General features: G+C 44.7%; 1 protein-coding gene across 1 annotated transcript; it reads right to left on the bottom strand.

Annotated features, from left to right (window-relative positions):
• Window positions 1–726: 726 nt before the first annotated feature.
• Window positions 727–14,113, bottom strand: LOC306757729 (uncharacterized protein; the record flags this gene model as incomplete). Its single annotated transcript, XM_079242855.1, has 11 exons — window positions 727–1,080; window positions 2,311–2,428; window positions 5,688–5,760; window positions 7,992–8,200; window positions 10,979–11,195; window positions 11,275–11,349; window positions 11,421–11,657; window positions 12,870–13,102; window positions 13,198–13,289; window positions 13,364–13,553; window positions 13,963–14,113. 11 exons carry the CDS (start codon window positions 14,111–14,113, stop codon window positions 885–887), a joined length of 1,791 nt encoding a protein of 596 aa, XP_079098981.1. The 3' UTR covers window positions 727–884.
• Between the last annotated feature and the right edge of the window lie 4,586 nt (window positions 14,114–18,699).

The following is an 18,699-nucleotide window of genomic DNA, read 5'->3' as shown; positions in this document are numbered from 1 at the left end:
ACGTCCTCGGCCGACCTCGCCTTTAAGTAGACGTTTCCAGCCCACAAACAGTTAATGGAGCAATTAAGACGCTCACAAGCACTACTTGCAGGGACCATTTGGGTCTTTTGGAGAGGCGGACCGGGATGCAGGTGGTGGCGTCGTTCCTGAGCCGAAGGCAGGCCAGGGTCCGGTCCAGTGGTCTTTGGTTTCCTAAATGATCTTTAAGTACCTAAATAAAGAGGCGTTATGGTTTTATAAATCATAACAAATAAACTTCTATTAATTTTTTAATGCCGGGAACATGAAACCATCCATCCCATGACCTTTTCCAGTTGGATGTTAGTGGATGAACACAAGGATGCGATACATTACTGCTCCTACTAACATGATGTGTTAAATATATGAAATACCCATTATATCATATATAAGACAACATATTTAAAGCTAATTTGTAGAATATCAGTGTTTGGTTTTAATAAAGCTTCATTTTACCAGGAAGATGCTTGAGATGAAATGACCTCCTTCAGGAGGACGACCAGACCAACATGGCGTCTGATCAGATTCCTCTGGAGTTCTACGTTTTTACTTCATCGGAAACTTATTATTTAAACCATAAAGATGAGCTGGTAGTCGCCATGGAAACAGTCACACATCAACCAAAAACATTTGTTTATTTTTCAAACAAGTAGAAAACCGCATCCACCTGCAGATCAGGTTTTCCTCACCACCGCCGTCCACACTGCACCATCAGAGAGCGTGTTCTTTGGCTCAAGCTGCTGCACCGTCCTGCACGGCAGACTGAAACTGAGCCTTTAGCCATGAAGTCCAGATAATATAAATGCAGCTTATTTCCCAGGAGAGTGAAGAGGGGAGCCAAGTTTTCATCTCTTCATCTGCAGCTTCTACCACAGACTCTGCCCACCCTCTATGACTAAGTTATGCCCTGTCATGTAGTCAGAGGCTTCAGATGCCAAGTAGACCACTGCAGCTTGCAGGTCTGTCACTTGAGCCAGTCTACCAGCAGGGATATCTGACAGCCAGCGCTGCACCAGAGGCCTCAGATCCTCCGAGTGGATGAGAGGGGTGTCAACGATCCCCCTGAAAGGAGACGGAGAGAGAGAAAGAAAAAAAAGCAGAATGAAATCAGAAGGCATCACGGTGAAGAAGCAGGAGTGACAGTGTTGCTCCGGAGCCACCGGTGGGGGGACAGAAATAAAAGCAATTATCCTTTAAAGAAAGGGCGTCTGGGATGTTTACGGCGGGACGTCTGAGGTGTGCTGAAAACTCAGCTCTCTGCTTCCCTTCATGCATCACACGGCTTACATCTGAATAAATTTGTCAACAGGACTTGCGACTCTGAACATGATCGTGTTGCGATGAGTAAAAAAAAAACAAAAAAACGAATCATTGTTCAACATATCCTGGTGCCTTGATATGGAATTCCAGCATTTGGCTAAATGAGCTCTTCCAAGCAGCGTGTGTGACACCTTGGTTAACATATTCCACCTCAATTATATTTCTCTTCAGCTGCCGTGTTATCTGGAACCTTTTCCTGGCAATCAGAGCTGCTGTTTTCCCTCAGCCAATTTTCCAGATAATGCAGCTTATCACCGCTGCGGCGAAAGTTGCCAATGGAATCAGGCTCCAGTCAACCTCGCCAGCGCTAATTGTGTCCCTTTTTTATGCATATTTACCGACTGTCACTTCAAAGAAATCAGCGGCCCATTGAGACACCCTGTTAGCGATGGGAGGGTGGGGGGGGAGGGGGGGGGGGGATGCTTCTTTGCAAATTAAAATTAGCAAACAAGCTGCTGATAAATAAAGCGGAGCGGAGCGTGTGAGGGCTTTGTTCTGGGCCCGGTCTGCACGCCACCGCCGCCGCTGGACGACGTTTGTTCGGGGACGGCTGGGGCTCAGGGATGCTCCACTTAACGCACCCCCCCCTCCCCCTCCTCCTCTTAACACGCACTCACAAAGCTCTTCCCGTCTTCTCTTTTCTTCCCGCTGCTAAGCTTCACCAGACAAACAGACACAAACAAGGCGCCATTGTTGCAGACACTTGGCGTGAGGTTGCAAATTTGATTCCCTAATTGAAGAGAACAATTAGAGCGAGTGTTTGGTTGATTCATCCCTCAAGACGTCATCTAATTAAGCACTGATGCATTGTTTGAGGACTTAAATTAGTGCATCATTCTAACGAGGGCCTCTTCATCTGAAAGCATAAACACACTAATCACCACCTCCTTCAGCTCCTCGGCCGCTTTGCTGCAATAAACGGAGGAGAAGCCGTGAGTTGTGGCACAATAAAGACGAGGAGGAAGCACTTACGGCGAGATGCAGTTGACGCGCACTCCTCTGTCGACCCACTCGGTGCCCAGAGTCTGAGTCAGTTTGACGACTCCGGCCTTGGATGTGTTGTAGGAAAGCTGCTTCTGAGGGTGAGGGACTGCGTGAGGAGGGGGGGGGGGGGAGGAAAGGAAAAGGTGTCGTTAATAACAGCAAACACTTTGTTTATCAGACAGAAGCGACACAAAGCTCCAGTGAGGGGAGAGTTTCTAGAAGACGACGTCCGCGCGGGAAGATTTCACAACCAGCAGATAAATGGAGCATCCGTCATCCGTTAGTCTGCTCCGTTCGGCCAAACTCCATCAGAGAAGCATCAATAAGATCAAACACTTTCAGAGCAACAATACAAAAGGACTTTGGTCCTTCTGACCCGCCATGTTTCCATCAGATCCAGGGCGTCTGGGGAAATCTCAGCGCATAAAGGCCGAGGGCTTCAAGCCGTCATCAGGAGCAGGAGGAACCAGTGACGTGCGGTCAGGGGAGGCAGGTGATGAATTTAAGAAAGGAAAAAAAGTACATACAATAAATATTCATATTTTCCACTAAACTGTATTTAAAATATATTTTCAGTATTACGACATACATATTTCTGGCATTTTATCACAAAAAATTTGCCAAATTTGAGTTTTCCCCGATGGCAGAAACCCTGGGTGAGGCGGTGGCGAGCGTCCGACAGCACAATCCAACACAAACTGGGTAGAATGATGCGTCCCCGTTTCTGTTCCTCGGCCTATCTCCAATATGAACTTTACATAAATATTAGTTATACACCATGACTTTCTACAGTCTGTAATGTCTTTTATGCATGTGTGAGAGAGTTATTCTTGCCGATCGTACAATAAAGTGCAAAGAAAAGTCAGCCGGTGAGGCACGCAGTACTCTGCCTCACCTCAAGGTGGCGTACGCGATCTGGCAGGTGCCAGTCGGCGCCAAGCTGAAGCCAGCGGCTGTTTAATACTCTGCCTGATCCATCTCATTATGGAGGATTATATTTCAACGATAAACATTTTCTCAAAACTTGATTTCCGGTCCAAACAGAAGGCGATACGTGATGGAAGAGCAACGCCGGAGCGGAAAGGTTTGCTTCAAACTGCGGGGCAGAAGAGTCGTTCTTTTCAAACTGAGTGGTACGAGCCAAAAGACTGGCTGTTGAGAAGTCAGTGCCTCACCAGCCTCTGAACCTCACCACACGTCACTGGGAGAAACCGGCTTTTAGCGCCATCGCCACGTGGGCTCGGGAGAAGCTCAGGAAGCCGTTTCAGTCTGCAACACGCCAACTCAAACCTCTGTGGTCACGCCGTCAGCGCGGCGTCTTCCGACGAGTTTCTGCTGCTGCTAGCGCCGACGTGGAGACACGTTGCAGAAAGTGGCAGCTTTGTCCTGCAGCTGCCAACAAATTAGAAATGTGTTTCTATATGAAAAGATTATTTTGACATGTCTGGGGAATAAAAAACGTGCGTTCAGATGCAGGGAGAACAGACTACACCTCATGCAGCTTCTTGTGTTCACCACATAAAAGCTCCTCCATTAGCTGCTGGGGACTCTGAGGATGAAGTCATGTAAAATTAATTGCTCATAATGCCCAGTTATGCTCCATCCTCAGCAACAAAAGCAGGGAGCCATTTGTTTGCCTTGACCATCACAGATGCTGCACGCTGCATGGGATGCCGGGACAGGGGCTCATTTTCCGCTGCTTGATTAATCATCATGAGGAAAGCTCCAAGTTACATACAACTTTAGTAGTTAACCTCATCACCCAGCGATCTTACTGCCAAATGGCTTCAGTGTGAGGCTGGGATGATAAATACCGGCCAGCTGCGGAGAGGCAGAGCGCGTCCTGGGGAGGGAAGGCCAGAGCGGCCGGAAAATGTGCAGGATAAGAGGTAAAAAAGTTGATAAAAAGGATGAAGAAACGAGGTGTAAAGGGAGGGATGAGCACGGCGAGATAACAGCAGAGGGCGCGGATGGGTTGGGCGGGATCAGGCTGGGCTGGGACCTCGGAGGAGCGGAGCCCGTGGCTTACATGCAGATTGAAGGTGAAATCCGACTTATCAGGACAGGAAACACGGCTCAAAAACGCCTAACAGCCTTAATCCTCGTTCAAGACCCGATGATACGGCGCCGAAATACCATTCAGGAAACGCCTTCATCCTTTAAATAAAACTGCATTGATGTTTTGGCCGCCTTAAAGAGCAATAATCCCCCAGAGAAGGGAAAAGGAGGCCAGGGGAGCGCATCCTTCCAAAGCTCTCCTTAACATTCACCCTGCTGCTTCTTGCCCACTTCAAATGGGAGCAAACACGCTCGGCGTTGGGCACGCCTTCACATCCCTAATGCTCCTGCACAGATAAGGAGTTCAAATGACGCAGTCTTCACCTAGCTGATGCGGCCGAGACGTGCAGGCACGACGCCGAGAGTCACAAATCCTTCAGTAAGGTCATCGTTCAGGAAACGGAGCTGCGGTGCGTGCGTGAGGCGCGCGTTGGCTCCAGCAGATGGACGGAAAGCTGTCATTGTGAATTCTAATTGGACGTTTACGGCCGCGCTTTTTTTGGGGGGGGGGGGCTTCCACTTGGCGTGAACAGGTCCCGTCTGATTACACATTATGACAACATCATAACAGATGTCCGGAGCGATAAAGCAGATTCCTGGAGGACTGAACGTAATGCGAGTAATTGATCATTTTCTGCACGCCGGCCTGTATTTACCAGCATGCTCCCGTTTTCCAGATTGCCCCCGCAGCCGGGACCGGGGGCCCATATGGCGCGGCGTTTCAACGGCCACTTGGCCGCGCCGCTGATGAAGTGTTGCTGTTCCTCCAGAGGAACCTGTTGGAGGAGGTTTTACCAGCCTCTCACTAAACTCTTAAAGTATCTTCCGCTGTTCAAACAAGGCCGCTGGCGCAGGAACCCGCCCCCCACCCCTCCCCCCATGTTGGACCTCGGGTTGCCTTCCACATCCTCCACACAGCTCCACAGAGAGGGGATGTTTATTATGATGCAAAAGCGCCTCGGCGAGACGCAATCACAACACTTTGTGTTTCCTGCTGTGCTTACTGTGTGTGCAGGGGGGGTGGGGAGGTTAGGGGGGGGTGCATCTCTATAGAACAACAGAGAAAAGCCTCCTAATCCTGTTTTTAAGTGTGCAGGTTCACGTTAAGTGTCTCATCAACAGGAAAACTGGGAGAAGGACTTTCTGATGATGAAAACTATCTGATGCCATGCGTACAAAGCTGTGCTTAACCCCCCCCCCCCCCCCCCCCCCCCCCCCCCCTCACCTCCCCCTCATCTCCACGCCAAGCGGGGAGATTAAAAGCTGACATGGACGAGCTCCAGAGAGGGGATGGAATCATCACTCACCTATTAGACTGGCCATGGAGGCTGTGTTGATAATCTTCCCGTATCCTTGCTTTAACATCACTCGACCCGCCGCCTGAGGCGAAGATTCAGAGCGAAGGAAACACATTAAACAGCTTTTCATTTCCACAGCCGAAACCCAGCGCAGATCAACACAAAACACGTAGTTTATGACAGCAGACGAGGCCAGACGTACGATGCCGACCCAACCAGGATATGGCAGAGCTAAATGTGGAAAGGATGGAGGCTCCGTCCAGCCAGTTAATCAGGTCGTCTTCTTACTGGTTTTGACAGAAATGGAGCGCAGAAGGAAAATCAAACTGTTTTTTTTTCTTTTGCTCCGCGCCGTGCTGCTGGACGGCTGCATGTCTGCATGGCAACGTCCGCAGGATGCAGACGCAACCTTTTCTCCTGAAGGAGGCCAACAACACCCCCAACCCTGCAGAGCTGTCCTGCTGTCTCGTCTCCAGGACGACGCTCTTCGCTTTGCTCCTTTAACCCAAACATGCAACAGATTTTGGCGTCTGGAATCAGACCGACGCTCCAGAGTTTCACATGGAAGTTTGACAAGATTCTTCGTATGTTGATGTTTAACATCGACATCAGTACGAATCTCCGTTTGACTCGGCGCCTTTATGCAACTTCTGAATGAAACTGAAAAACTAAAACGCTGATACTGGAAAACTTTTTGTCACTGTGAATCACCAGTCTTCCCAGTTCCTCTCAGATGTTTGTCCTCCTGGGTTTTACTGGGAGTTCTGGCCACTGTGCATAAATCGCTCTCCTTATACTGGTTAACTAAATACACATTACTGGTTTGTCCTGCAGGTGACACGCATCTTTCCACATTCTCCTGGTATGTAGATGTGCCTTGCTCCAGGTGCTCCTCATGGTTATCTGCTTGGAAGATGTAGCCGCTGGTTTTCCTTTCACATTTACCGCTTTCTGTCTTTTATGTTTTTGTGTCTTTTCTCATCTGTTATCTCCCCGGTCAGGCCCAGCTAGTTAACATTATTATTAACGACAACAACTGTATTATTATTATTATTATTAATAAAAGTTTACATGACTTATATAGGACATAAGGGTTGCCCTCAGACTGATAATTCCAACTATAATAACTATAATAATAATAATAATTTTTATTTATTTAAATAAATTTAAATAAATATATTCATTATTTAAAATGAATTTATTGATAAGTCATTGATTTACATAAGTATATTTATTATCAGAATTATGAATACTGACTCATTTTATTTAAATATTAAACATATTTATTTACTGCGATGGACTGGCGAGCTGTCCAGGGTGTACCCTGCCTGTCGCCCAAAGCCGGCTGGGATAGGCTCCAGCTTCCCCGCGACCCTGAATTGGAATAAGCGGTTCGGAAAATGAATGGATGAATGAATGAACATATTTATTTATTTAAATAGATTTTTATAAGTTACTATGTAATAATAATAATATTAATAATGGTAAGGGAAAGATTATTTTACATAACATCTACTCCTGTTAAATATAAATAAATAAATAAAAATAAAAATAAAATAAAATAAAATAAAAATTAAAATAAAGAAAAAAAAAATTCCAACTTGGAATTTTCATGTTTTCTAAAAGAAAAAAAAAACTTATTTTGAGTTTTATGAAAAAAAACATTTTTATATTTATAAATTTCTAAATTATATATCATTTACAAGTTATGTATAATTATATGATTTATATAAAAAAACACAGCAGGAAGTTTTGTTCATTTGTTTAAAAAAACAGGATGCAGGGTGGCGTGGTGGTTAAAACCTCGGCTTGGGGATGGTTCGGTTAACTGATAACTCTGAATTGTCCCTAGGTGTGAGTGTGACTGGCTGTTTGCCTCTCTGTGTGGCCCCGTGAGGGACAGGCGACCTGTCCAGGTGTGCCTGCCTCTCGCGTCATGATCGCTGGGAGAGACTCCAGCTTCATGCAACCCTGAATCGAACTAAGCGGTTCAGAAGAACAAAGAATGAATATTTAAAGAAACTTTCTTTGTTGCAGAAGAAACTACAGCTTAAATCCACCTCCTTAAAGATGTTTCAGATGTCCTGATCTACACAAAGCAGATTTTATTGGTGTTAAATTATATTTTTATTATTACTTTTAGAACATGTAAATCAAACGATGGCGCCTTTCTGGGCTTCAGACCTACAGCACCTGGTGGAATCATGAGACTCTTCATTTTATCTGAAGAAATAATAAAACTCTACGTTTACTGAAGAGAGCTAAACATCTGAAAAATGCTGCCACGGTTACGGTACGGGGAGTGGGACACACCTGACAACACATGAAGGTCCCCCTCAGGTTCACGCTGAAGGTTTTGTCCCACTCCTCCAAGCTGGTGTCCTCACTGGCTGAGTTCACGTTGATCCCCGCGTTGTTGCAACCAATGTGGACCCCCCCCCACTTAGAGACGATGGTGTCCACCATCTTCTGGACGTCGTCCGGCTTGCTGACGTCGGCCGTGATGGAAATGGCGTGGACACCTGACAGAAGACAACCATATTGGAGAGGAATGTTAAAGAGTAAAAACTCAGCATGAAAGTGCAAACTGCCTTCATCTGTGTGATGTTTCAGTCTGAAGAGAGAAGCTGCGTCTTTCCAAACGCTGCAGAACGTTTTCGCCTTCTTATCCTGTCGTCTGCTGCCATCTGCTGGCCAAACACCGGAACACAGGGCCTGAAACCACGACTTCATGCACACAAACTGCATCTAAATGCCTTTCAGAACCTGCTGATTGAATGCTTCATATGCCAGAAGCAGACGTCAGCCACCACTTCAGGACCAGTTGAACCAGTCTGAGTCCATAGAAAAGCCTTGACTCCCACAGGTGCTCACAGGAGGGGGCTTTTTTTTTAATTACTGCCTGTCATCTGTTAGAAGAGGCTGATCCACAAAAGGAGTAAAAACTGTACAAAGGGTTGTGCTATTTCAGTTATGACAAACAAAAGCAGAAAGAATTTCCTCCCGTTGGCGTTGACAGTCCTTTTGACTCCCTTCACAATCTAGGCTGCAGGGAGGGACAAAGCGAGAGAGGAGTGGGGCGAGTTACGCTGCGTGGAGCCGACGTCGGGTCGGATAGCAGGTCGTCACGTGCTGCACCCAAAACAGAAATATGGGCAGGAACGTGTCAATGTTTACTGGAACATGTGTGATAAACAGCGTCGCAGCAGAAACTCTACAGGTTTCTTTTGTCAGCAGAAACTTTATCCGCATTTATTCCAGGAGTCTCCAGGAGGGGTTCTCCAGGGTCCTGGAAGGACTTTACAAAAGTCGTTGGATGTTTCTTCCCTCTGTTCTGTTCTCTGTGCAGATGATTCTACACAGCTTAAATAATGTTGAGATCCAGGTTCTGGGGATGATCCAGCCGGGGGGGGGGGGGGGCTTGTTTACTTTGTGCGTCGGGATGGGGGAGGAGGGGTGGGGGCGCCCGCGTTGTTTTCTTACTGTTGCCGTATTTCCAGTGGTTCTGTTTGTAAAGACGTGGGACCTGGTTTGTTAGAAAACTTTCGGGTCTCGGCTCTAAAACGTCAGACCCCGGACTGGGGGAAGTCAGACCCCGGACCGGGGGAAGTCAGACCCCGGACCGGGGGGAAGTCAGACCCCGGACCGGGGGAAGTCAGACCCCGGATCGGGGGAAGTCAGACCCCGGATCGGGGGGAAGTCAGACCCCGGACCGGGGGAACCGTTCATGCGGGTGTCGTTCAGTCCGAGTGTGCGTGAAGCAAAAAGAGCAGCGATGAAAGAGACGCAGCGGTTCAACACCTCTATTTCCCTCCAGTTGTAAACATTTGTTCATAAATACAAAATCATAGAAAGAAAAAAATGAGCTGCTGCTGATTTATCTGCGTGTGTGTGGACCGCTTCCATACTCTGTGTGCGTGCAGCGATGTGTGTGTGTTAGAACATAAACTCATTACAGTCGCAGGACTAATGTGGGATAAAAACTTCTTGTCTTTATTAGTCTGTCATCTGATTGTGATGGAAACCCAGCAGCTCTTCAGATGAAGAAGGACCAGCTCCTTCCAGAGGAAGACTACATTCCTGCCCTTCAGACCACCAGGACCCCTGCTCATCATAACAGCTACATATTCTGCTCTCCTGCTTTTTAACTTTACTTTTACAAACACTCTTTATCAGATAATAGTTCAAATCTAATGTAAATATGTCAATTGTATTGTGTTATGGTGTTTTTATTATTACATTTTGTTTCCATTACATAACATGGCATTATATTGTTTACATATATAAACATGATGACTGTAAAACTTATTCTGACTCTTTTATTATAATGCACAATAGAAAAAATAACCTTTTAGTGTGTTTATGCATCACCTGGTGAATTTCAATAATACTGATAGTAAATATGAATATACAACAAGATTCCTCTTGATTCCACCTTTCATTAGAGTCTCATTGATGACTGTATGTTGAAGTGTTCTGGAGTTATAGCTTATTGAAGTTGGAGCATCCAAAGTGGCCATTTGGAGACTCCAAATGGCCACTTTGGGGAGCGCATGAACATACTTACAGTGAAGTCCTCATAGAATAATAATTGTGGCTGCTATTGTCACCAAATTTGAACTTGTCATAGGAAAGGCTTCATGCTACGGCTCCAGCTCATTTTCCAGTCCATATCTCCATCTCTCCATGTGCAGCATGTTGACAAAGTAGAAGAGAAATTCAGACGAGGGAAAAAAACTGAAATTTCCTTGTGTTCCAACTCCAATAACTTTATACTGGTTACAGTTACAATAAATTTGAAAGCTCAGGGTAAAAAGAGACCATGCTTTTGATTGTACTCCAAAGGGTTCAAGAACAGCATCTACTTTAATTCGGGTATGTCTTTTTCAGGCGTATTTGGCATTTTGGGGGGGTGACTGTTAAGGGGTTAATGATCTTTTTCTAAATAATTTATCGTCTGACATTTTTTCATGTCCTCTTTCTATAGGATGACGTTCCCAAAAAAATCCCATCAAATGGGATTTTTTTCTCCTCGGGTTTGGATTCGGTTTGTAAATTGATCGTTTTTAAATTCAGTCTTCAAATACAGTTATGTATGGATGGACGGATGGACAGACAGACAGATGGATAGTTTTTCATGCACAGGATGAACAATGTATCCTACTTTCTTTAACTGTGACTTTGTTGTTTTTCTGAATGGACTTGTTAATTATTCGCGAATGAGTTGCTTTCCTCCGTGTTTCCCAGACTTCCCCACAGTGAGTCGTATGGACGAACAGACTTTCAGTTTCTCCACTCACCTTTCAGGAGAAGCTCCCTTCCAACGGCCTCAGCTTTAGCTTGATCCATATCCACCACGGCCACCTTGGCACCGGCCTCGCCCAGGGCATGAGCGAACGCTCGCCCGATGCCTTGCCCGCCGCCCGTCACGTAGGCAACCTTCCCATCAAGACGCATCCGCTCCAGAATGGACCGCCCCTTGACGCCACGGAAAACCTCGTCATCCGTGATGGTGCCCTGACGACAGACAGTAAACAGGATGATCATAGAGAGTCAGCGGAACTGTGGAGCAGAGACGGTGACAGGTGGGGGGTACCTGCATGGACGAGCGCTCTGAGACCACGGACACCCGCCGGATGAGACTGATGCCATCTCTAAGAGGGACAATGACCTTTCAAAGAGAAGGGACAACTTTAAGATAAAGCAAGCAAGAACCAAAGCAGATTAGGGTTTGCAGCAAACCTGCTCCACTCGTGGATCTCTGGACACACACTGGTTGAAGTGTCGAAGCGCCAGTCCGTTGCTATCGGTGGCGTCTTTCAGATAAACCTTCGCTTTGTACAGCGAGTTATCTACACATATGACTCCTTGCAGTCTCAGCAAATTGTGCTCCATGATGAAGTTGTAGTAGTTGATGTAATTACTCTTATCAGCATCAATGAAGACCAGGTCAAACTGCTCACCTGCAGCAGCCAATTCCTGCAAACAGCATGACATAGTTACAAAACTGGCATGTGTACGGATGGAGCCTCACAGCTGACCTTTGACCTGCCTGATTACACAAAGCAAAACACCGAGCAAACAGTGTGTGCAGATTTAAGGAGGTTGTAGCAGGTCACGGCATGGCGGTTTATCTAACACTTTTGGGACACGACACAGCTTCTCCAAACAGAAGAACAACGTGCAACCGCATTTGTGGGATCTTTCAAAGCTCTGCTTTAAATCTGTTTGGAAGGAAGTTCCTGCAGTTTAGTTTCTGAGATTTTCACTGACGTGATACTTCCCAAAAGTTCAATAAAATGTCAAGATTAGGCTTAAATATTGAAAATAATTTGCAGCTAAATGCTTTTTTTTAACCTTCAGTTCAGAAATGATGATTTTCTGCTGATTTAAAGACAACTTTTCAGACCACATGACACGCATGATGTGCTGAGCGATGGCTTTGTCGACGTTTTGGAGACCATCCACCCGTAACTAAATAAAAACAGCCACACCCTCAATGCAAAACTTAAAACTTTAATAAAACTCAAGTCCCTGACAGGTTACGTAACGTTATATAATCATTTCAAATATTATTAGATAATGTAAATGTTTCTCCTACATAGTTGTCACAGGAAAAAAAACCTGCCAATAAAGACAAATAAATTATTTTTACTGAGACAGCCCCTAGTGGTAATCTGAGGTAATGCATCTTAACTCACTGCTGTCGTTTGGTTTGTTGCACAACAGAAGCATAAAAAGCATAAAAATGTTCATGTGCATTTGTTGAGCCATTTCATTCTGATTAAACTACGTGAAACCTGATTTCTTGCTCTACCCCAATTAAACAACGCTTTTTGAACGACTGTTTTAATGAAGAGGCTTTTAAATCCTGCAGCTGTGTTTTGTGCTCTGAAGATCTGAAAAGCTGCATATGCTGTTTATATACTGTAAATATCAGTGTGTGGGAAAATGTGTACACGTCGTCTCTGGGGGAACAAAATAAACCTTAATACTTGCTTTATTGTTTTCTGTTGCCGCTAGCATCTTCTTGATTGTTGAGATAGTTTGGGGAGATTATACAAAGTCCCTCGGCAGCTTCTCACAAGTTCCCATGTGACTTTTCAGAGAAAATACCGACACGAGACATGAAAGTGAAACGTGTGGAATGAAGCTTGCCGTAAATCATCATCGGCATCAATCTTCCCTCACCTTCAGGGTGTCCATGGCAGATCCAGTCTTGACAGTTATCTTCTTGCCATGTGGAGACTTGTCAAAAATAGGCTGAGCGAACTCTTTGAGGTACGGTTCCAACTCGCAAGCCACTATGCTGCCATCCTCAGGAAGCCCTTCAGCCATGGATAGGGCTCCGTAGCCGGTGAACATCCCGATCTCCAGGACCCTCTTGGCTTGACTCATGTGGATCAGCATCTTCAGGGTCTGACCTGCCAAAAACACACCAAAGAACAGGTTGTTTTTAAAAAAAAAAAAAAAACAACTTAATCTTATAATGGCAATGAGAGGTAGCTAAAAGCCTCACCTTCAACATGTCCAGTGATGCACTCTTTAGGAAGACGGAATAATGTTTTCCCATCCTTGTACACTTGATCCCAGTCATGAGACATCGTCTTTCTACCATAAAAGGACAGATGAATCTATTAGCATAATTTACTTCAAATAGGAAGCTGGATTATCATGGGACTTACTTATAAAGCTCTGCCAGGGGTTCACTTTCCTGTGTGGTGATTTCCTCCAAGTACGGATCCAGTCCACTCGCAATATCCAGAGCCTTCTGCAGGTGGCTCGTCAGGTCCTCGGGAACTGAACCACATGCCGTAGCTATCTCTTTGGCCTTCGTTAAGAGATCCACAATGACTTCCACCGGGGTGTCAGGAACTGTGGGAAGAGCACATGTAGTCCAGTAAACAGTGGGGTGTGTCAGGCTCAAAACACCCCACAGTTCATGTGAGAGGGTCCGATGCCCACACTATTGGTAGGCAGAGGATCTTAAGCCCACACTTTTCCAAGGGAGGGGATCCGATACCAACATGACTGCTTTGGGGAGGTCTGACCCCCATTGTTCATACTGTTTATTTTTCCAAAGGGGTGTTACCTGCGTTGTATGAAAAATGTCAGGAGGGATCACAGAGTGAGCTCTCAATTCTCAAGTTTTTTGCCATGACTGACCAATGGTCAAGCAGAAATATGGAACCGTACCTCTATCCCTGACATTTTTCTACATAGACAGGGATTTCCAAATGAAAAGTTGTTGCTTGCAAATGTAATTTTTTCCACAAGACCACACAGGAGAAGCGATAGCTGAGGGACTGCGGGAGGCACTGGCTTCTTGAAACCTGTAAGGTGTCTGCATCACAACAAACAGGGGCTCTATGGTCATCTAAGCGGTCTCTCTCAATAAACAGACCAGACTTCAGTGCTTTGGCCTCAGGCTTCATCTCGCAATAGGTGAGTTGTAAGCGTAAAAATTTAAATAATGCAAACATTAAATTGAATGAATATGTACAGTTACTGTTTATTCCTCTCTTATGGAACCAGCTCCCACTGTGGGTTCGGGAGGCAGACTCCCTCCACACCTTTAAGATGGAGCTGAAAACCTTCCTTTTCCATGATTCTTATAGTTAGGATATGAGCATCTCCTGAGTTGGAGTCTGCATGTACGGGAACCAACTGTCCAGGTTATGCTCATTGCTCTTATAGTTATGGGTAGTCTAGCCATCCATTACTTATGTAGCAATGGGGATGTTACCTGATGCACTGAGAAGTACCTCGCTCTATTTCTCTAATGTCTTAATGTATAAATATATGACGATATTGTTGTCTCTAACATATTTCTCCTTTTTACCGCAGGTCTTCCTGATTAAGTGCAGTTGTACATGTTGATCTGTCTTTCCTGTCCTCTCCACCCCAACCAGTCGAGGCAGATGGCTGCCCTCCCTGAGCCGGGTTCTGCCGGAGGTTTTCTTCCCCTGTTAAAGGGGAGTTTTTTCCTTCCCACTGTCACCGCGTGCAGCTCTGGAAAGGTGACTGGATTGAAGTCATGACTCGATGCAATCAGTTTGTTTCTATTATAGGCTATGTATGAATTGGCTTGAAATGATGAGTATGTAAAGTGCCCTGAGACAACATTGTTGTGAAGTTGCGCTAAACAAATAAAGCTGAATTGAATTGAACATGACAAGTGTTCTTTTCATATAGAGACAGCAATGAAAGATCCACAGATTGACCGAGCAGTAGGGATTTGCAAAAAGCTTGTCAACCATTTTTCCCGCAGCTTGAGGTGTAAGGGAGCTAGCACAGGTTCAAATGGAGCTCAACCATCCAGAGCATGGGCTGAAGGCAGAAAGCCTAACAAGAAAGGCAATGATTGCAAGAGTTCTGAAACAGCAAAGGGCCATTTCACAAGTTTTATCTTCTGATCGAAAATCATGGCACCTTCTCCCAACATGGCAGGACAATGAGGTCCTGGAAGCTACCAACAAAGCCCTCCAACCTCTGATTGAGTGTACCGATGCATTGTCCAGTGAGAAGTATGTCAGTATTTCTTTGGTGATGCCAATCCTCCACCTGTTCAGCTCATCCATCCACAACATAAGTGATGATAATGGTAGCTCAGGGTTAGCTCTTAGCTACAGGCAAGTCGGAGTTTGTTAGATGTCAACCATCCACTTGCACGTTCAGTGCCCTCTTCTCAGCTCTATGTATTTTACAAGGACGTCACGGAAGCTCTGTCTATCTTTTATATACAGTCTATGCCAGAAAAACAAAAATGGGCAAAGAAATGGAGCTGTGGGGTTGGATGATTCACATCTATTAAACTCTGATCTGCCTGTAGCTAAGAGCTAACTGAGCTAATCCAGAGCTAACGGGAGCTAATCAGCTAATGGAGGTAGGCGGGTAAAGCTAAGTCACACTGTTAGCGTAACTTAACTGCCTTCTTGCTAGCAGAGTCTGTGGGAATTTGCTCTGTTCAGGAGCCTGTACCGGATGAGGGGTTAAATGCAATTTTGGCACGTTCACACCAGCTTCACTTTTAACTGCCGGAGGTTCCTGGATGGTTTAATCTGTAACTTAAAGAATAACTTGTCACAATAAAAGACCAGTGAAGCAAACGTTCCTTATATTATTCCTTAAATTATTCCTTATATTTCTACTCCTGCTCTCAGCAAAGGCGGACGCTTTTTCTCTGCTCTTCCTTCCTCCCTCCCTCCTTCCCACTCTGGCCTGCTACTTTGTCCTGTCTGATTCGGAGCCTTTTTTTTTTTTTTTTTTTTTTTTTAATATATCTCTTTTCCTCCAATTTTACATCATGGATCTGATCGGCTGGTCTCTCATTCAATCAAATTTTCTCATCCCAGAGATCAGGCAGGGTGGAGTCAGCATGTCCTGAGGGGACTCTTCCGGCTGGATACGTTCAGGACTCATGGGCCAGGTGGAGACCGATGTGTCTGGCGGTTCTGTCCTCTGAGGACGTGGAGGATGTTTACATCTTTGGATTATTGGTGATCGCGATTCTGCTGGTTGGCGCTGGTGGAGTTCTGATCTACCTCAAGGCCCGTGAGATTCTGGCAACAACTGGCAGGCTACCAGAATTCTGCAACCGTATGGGCGGAGCTTGCAGTGCACAGACTGGTCATCTTTGGTTGGTCCCAAAGCTGGTACGCAGAATTGATAACACAATGAAGATGTCTGCTAGGATCAGTGGAAATTGTCCCCCCCCTCCCATTCGGCTGTTTGGAGCTGCCAGCCTGAGACCTGCCATGGACTCAAGGCCGAGGGCAAACTGTTTTCCTCGCCTGGAACCCAAACAGCAATCATATCTGGATTCGACTTCCCAGCAGCCTTGGGCCGGTGCAACCCCCCCTTAGAACAGAAGAAGAGACGTTCATTCCCACCTGACTCACGGCCTCCCTGGTCTGTGTGTGTCCTGTCTGAATTTGTGCTTAACTGTATGAGGTTTTCTTTCCCTGTCTCTTCAGACTGCACCATCTAGAGGCGCGGTCCAGAGTTACGTCCCCCCCCCCCCCCCCCCCCCCCCCCCGATCCTAATGCGTCTCTGTTCTTATCTGTTATAAGGCAGCGCTGGTTAAACTGGCTGCGGGGCCTAAGATTCAGTTTGGCTCTGTAAACTTGTCATAAATGTTACATGTCTGTATGTCAAACCTTGGACGAGCTGGCTTGAACCTTGAATTTCCCCTCGGGGATGAATAAAGTACTTTCATTTGATTGATTGGATATTATACACAGTCCTCTCAGTTAGCAAAGAGACTTTTACACTGTCTGTTTGTTAGCAATAACATCAGTGTAGCTATGCTAACCTAGCATAGCGTTAGCTGACAGCCTACAAGGCAGTAAGTAACTGCAGAAATAACGTAGGTGCACAATATATTTGAGAGTACATAACAACTGTTCACACTTTTAGAGGAGTGATGTGAACGCAAAGGGGAGGGGTTTAGTAACATTAGTGTAGGTATATTTGTGACCATTATATATTTAAAATATAACTAACAGAAATGGCATGTTTTGACATCTGAGAAAGGCATCTTGTTCTTAATTTGTATCAAACAAGTCCTCACTACATAGAAAATTAATAAAGAAAATGTAATTTTCTGGTTAAAGGTTATCAGAGGGTTGCATAAATTATGTTTTTTCAGTAACTTCACTCATTATATTACAGCATACATGGATGGCATGAATCTAAAGATGAAGAAAGAAGATCAGTACAGCCACTAGCCAGATGTTTCAGGCTTTATTGCAGGTTTTTGTGCTTGAAAATTTCTTTCTGCTGTAAAGTTAAAACAAATACTAAAGTCAAAATATTGTGAAACAGTAAAATGTTCTGCCTGTAATTATTTACTTGTTTTGTTATGTTATTCACTATATATTTTTTTTTTTTAACAAATCATCAGATTAATCAGTTATCAGACGTTTTCCTGTCAAACATATTCGTTCTCAAAAATTCCATATCAATTTGGCCCCAATGAAAAGTCTATATTTAGATGATAATTACAGCTATAATGCTTATCTATTGTAAAAATCTATAAACACAAACAGCTCTACATTATATTTTTCAGCTGATGTAAAATAACACGTAGAAATGCAATACATGCTCTGAAGACATCCGAAGTTTACCAAAGTGAAGATTTGTTTAGATGAAATCAAACTGTATGTATAAAATGCTTTTCATACCAGGGTCAACACGAAAGTGCTTTACATGATAAAACCAATTCCTGCATATTAAAAAGTCTTCACACACAAAAATAATATAATATATAAAATAATGTGTTTTTCAAAATAAATACATTTTAAGTAATTTATTAGGAGGAAAACCACTCAAAGCAGCCTGTTGATGCTTCTTTTATGTATCTGGAAAAGCAAATTATTCTGTTATATGAAGCATCTTTTTCCACTTTTGAAATAACTGGAAAAGAAAATCCAACTAAAACCCAAACAATCCAGTATCCCACCAGCACCTAAGCGCACCATAAACACGCATGAAGCTGTGGAGCTCCGTGAAGCCTGAAGAGTCTAAAACTCCTCATGCACTGCTTGTAAGTTGATCAGTTTTGTCTGTGCGTACCAGCTGATTCATGCGCATTAACAATTTGTGCCCACAAGAATCTTTTACAACATGAAAGTAGGCCTGTGAGGTTGAAGCTAAAAAATCTGCATGCAGAACCTTAATGTTTGTGCATGTCTAAATTTTGTGTGCATCATTTCAATGCAATAACCCAAATCATGTCGCTATTACACACACACATTTTAATTTAATTTTTATTTTCACACTGACATATGTGCAACCTGAAAATAGCTGCTAACATGTTTCACTCTAACAAAGAAAAAAACTAAAACCCTTTAAAAGCTGCCACTTACAAAACAGGGCTCCTAACACCCACCACCCAACATTGTGTAGCATCGTCTTAGTTCCGCTCAGTCAGCTAACTAGTAATGTGATCAACCCAAGGTGGAAACTTAATGGGTGTTTGTATGTCAGGACTCACGAAACCCGTCTCAGTTCAGCTCT

This window comes from Telmatherina bonti (assembly GCF_933228915.1).
Source record: "Telmatherina bonti genome assembly, chromosome: 6".
Lineage (NCBI taxonomy): Eukaryota > Metazoa > Chordata > Actinopteri > Atheriniformes > Telmatherinidae > Telmatherina > Telmatherina bonti.
The sequence above is the reverse complement of the archived record's forward strand: the minus strand, read 5'-3'. Positions and strand labels throughout refer to the sequence as shown.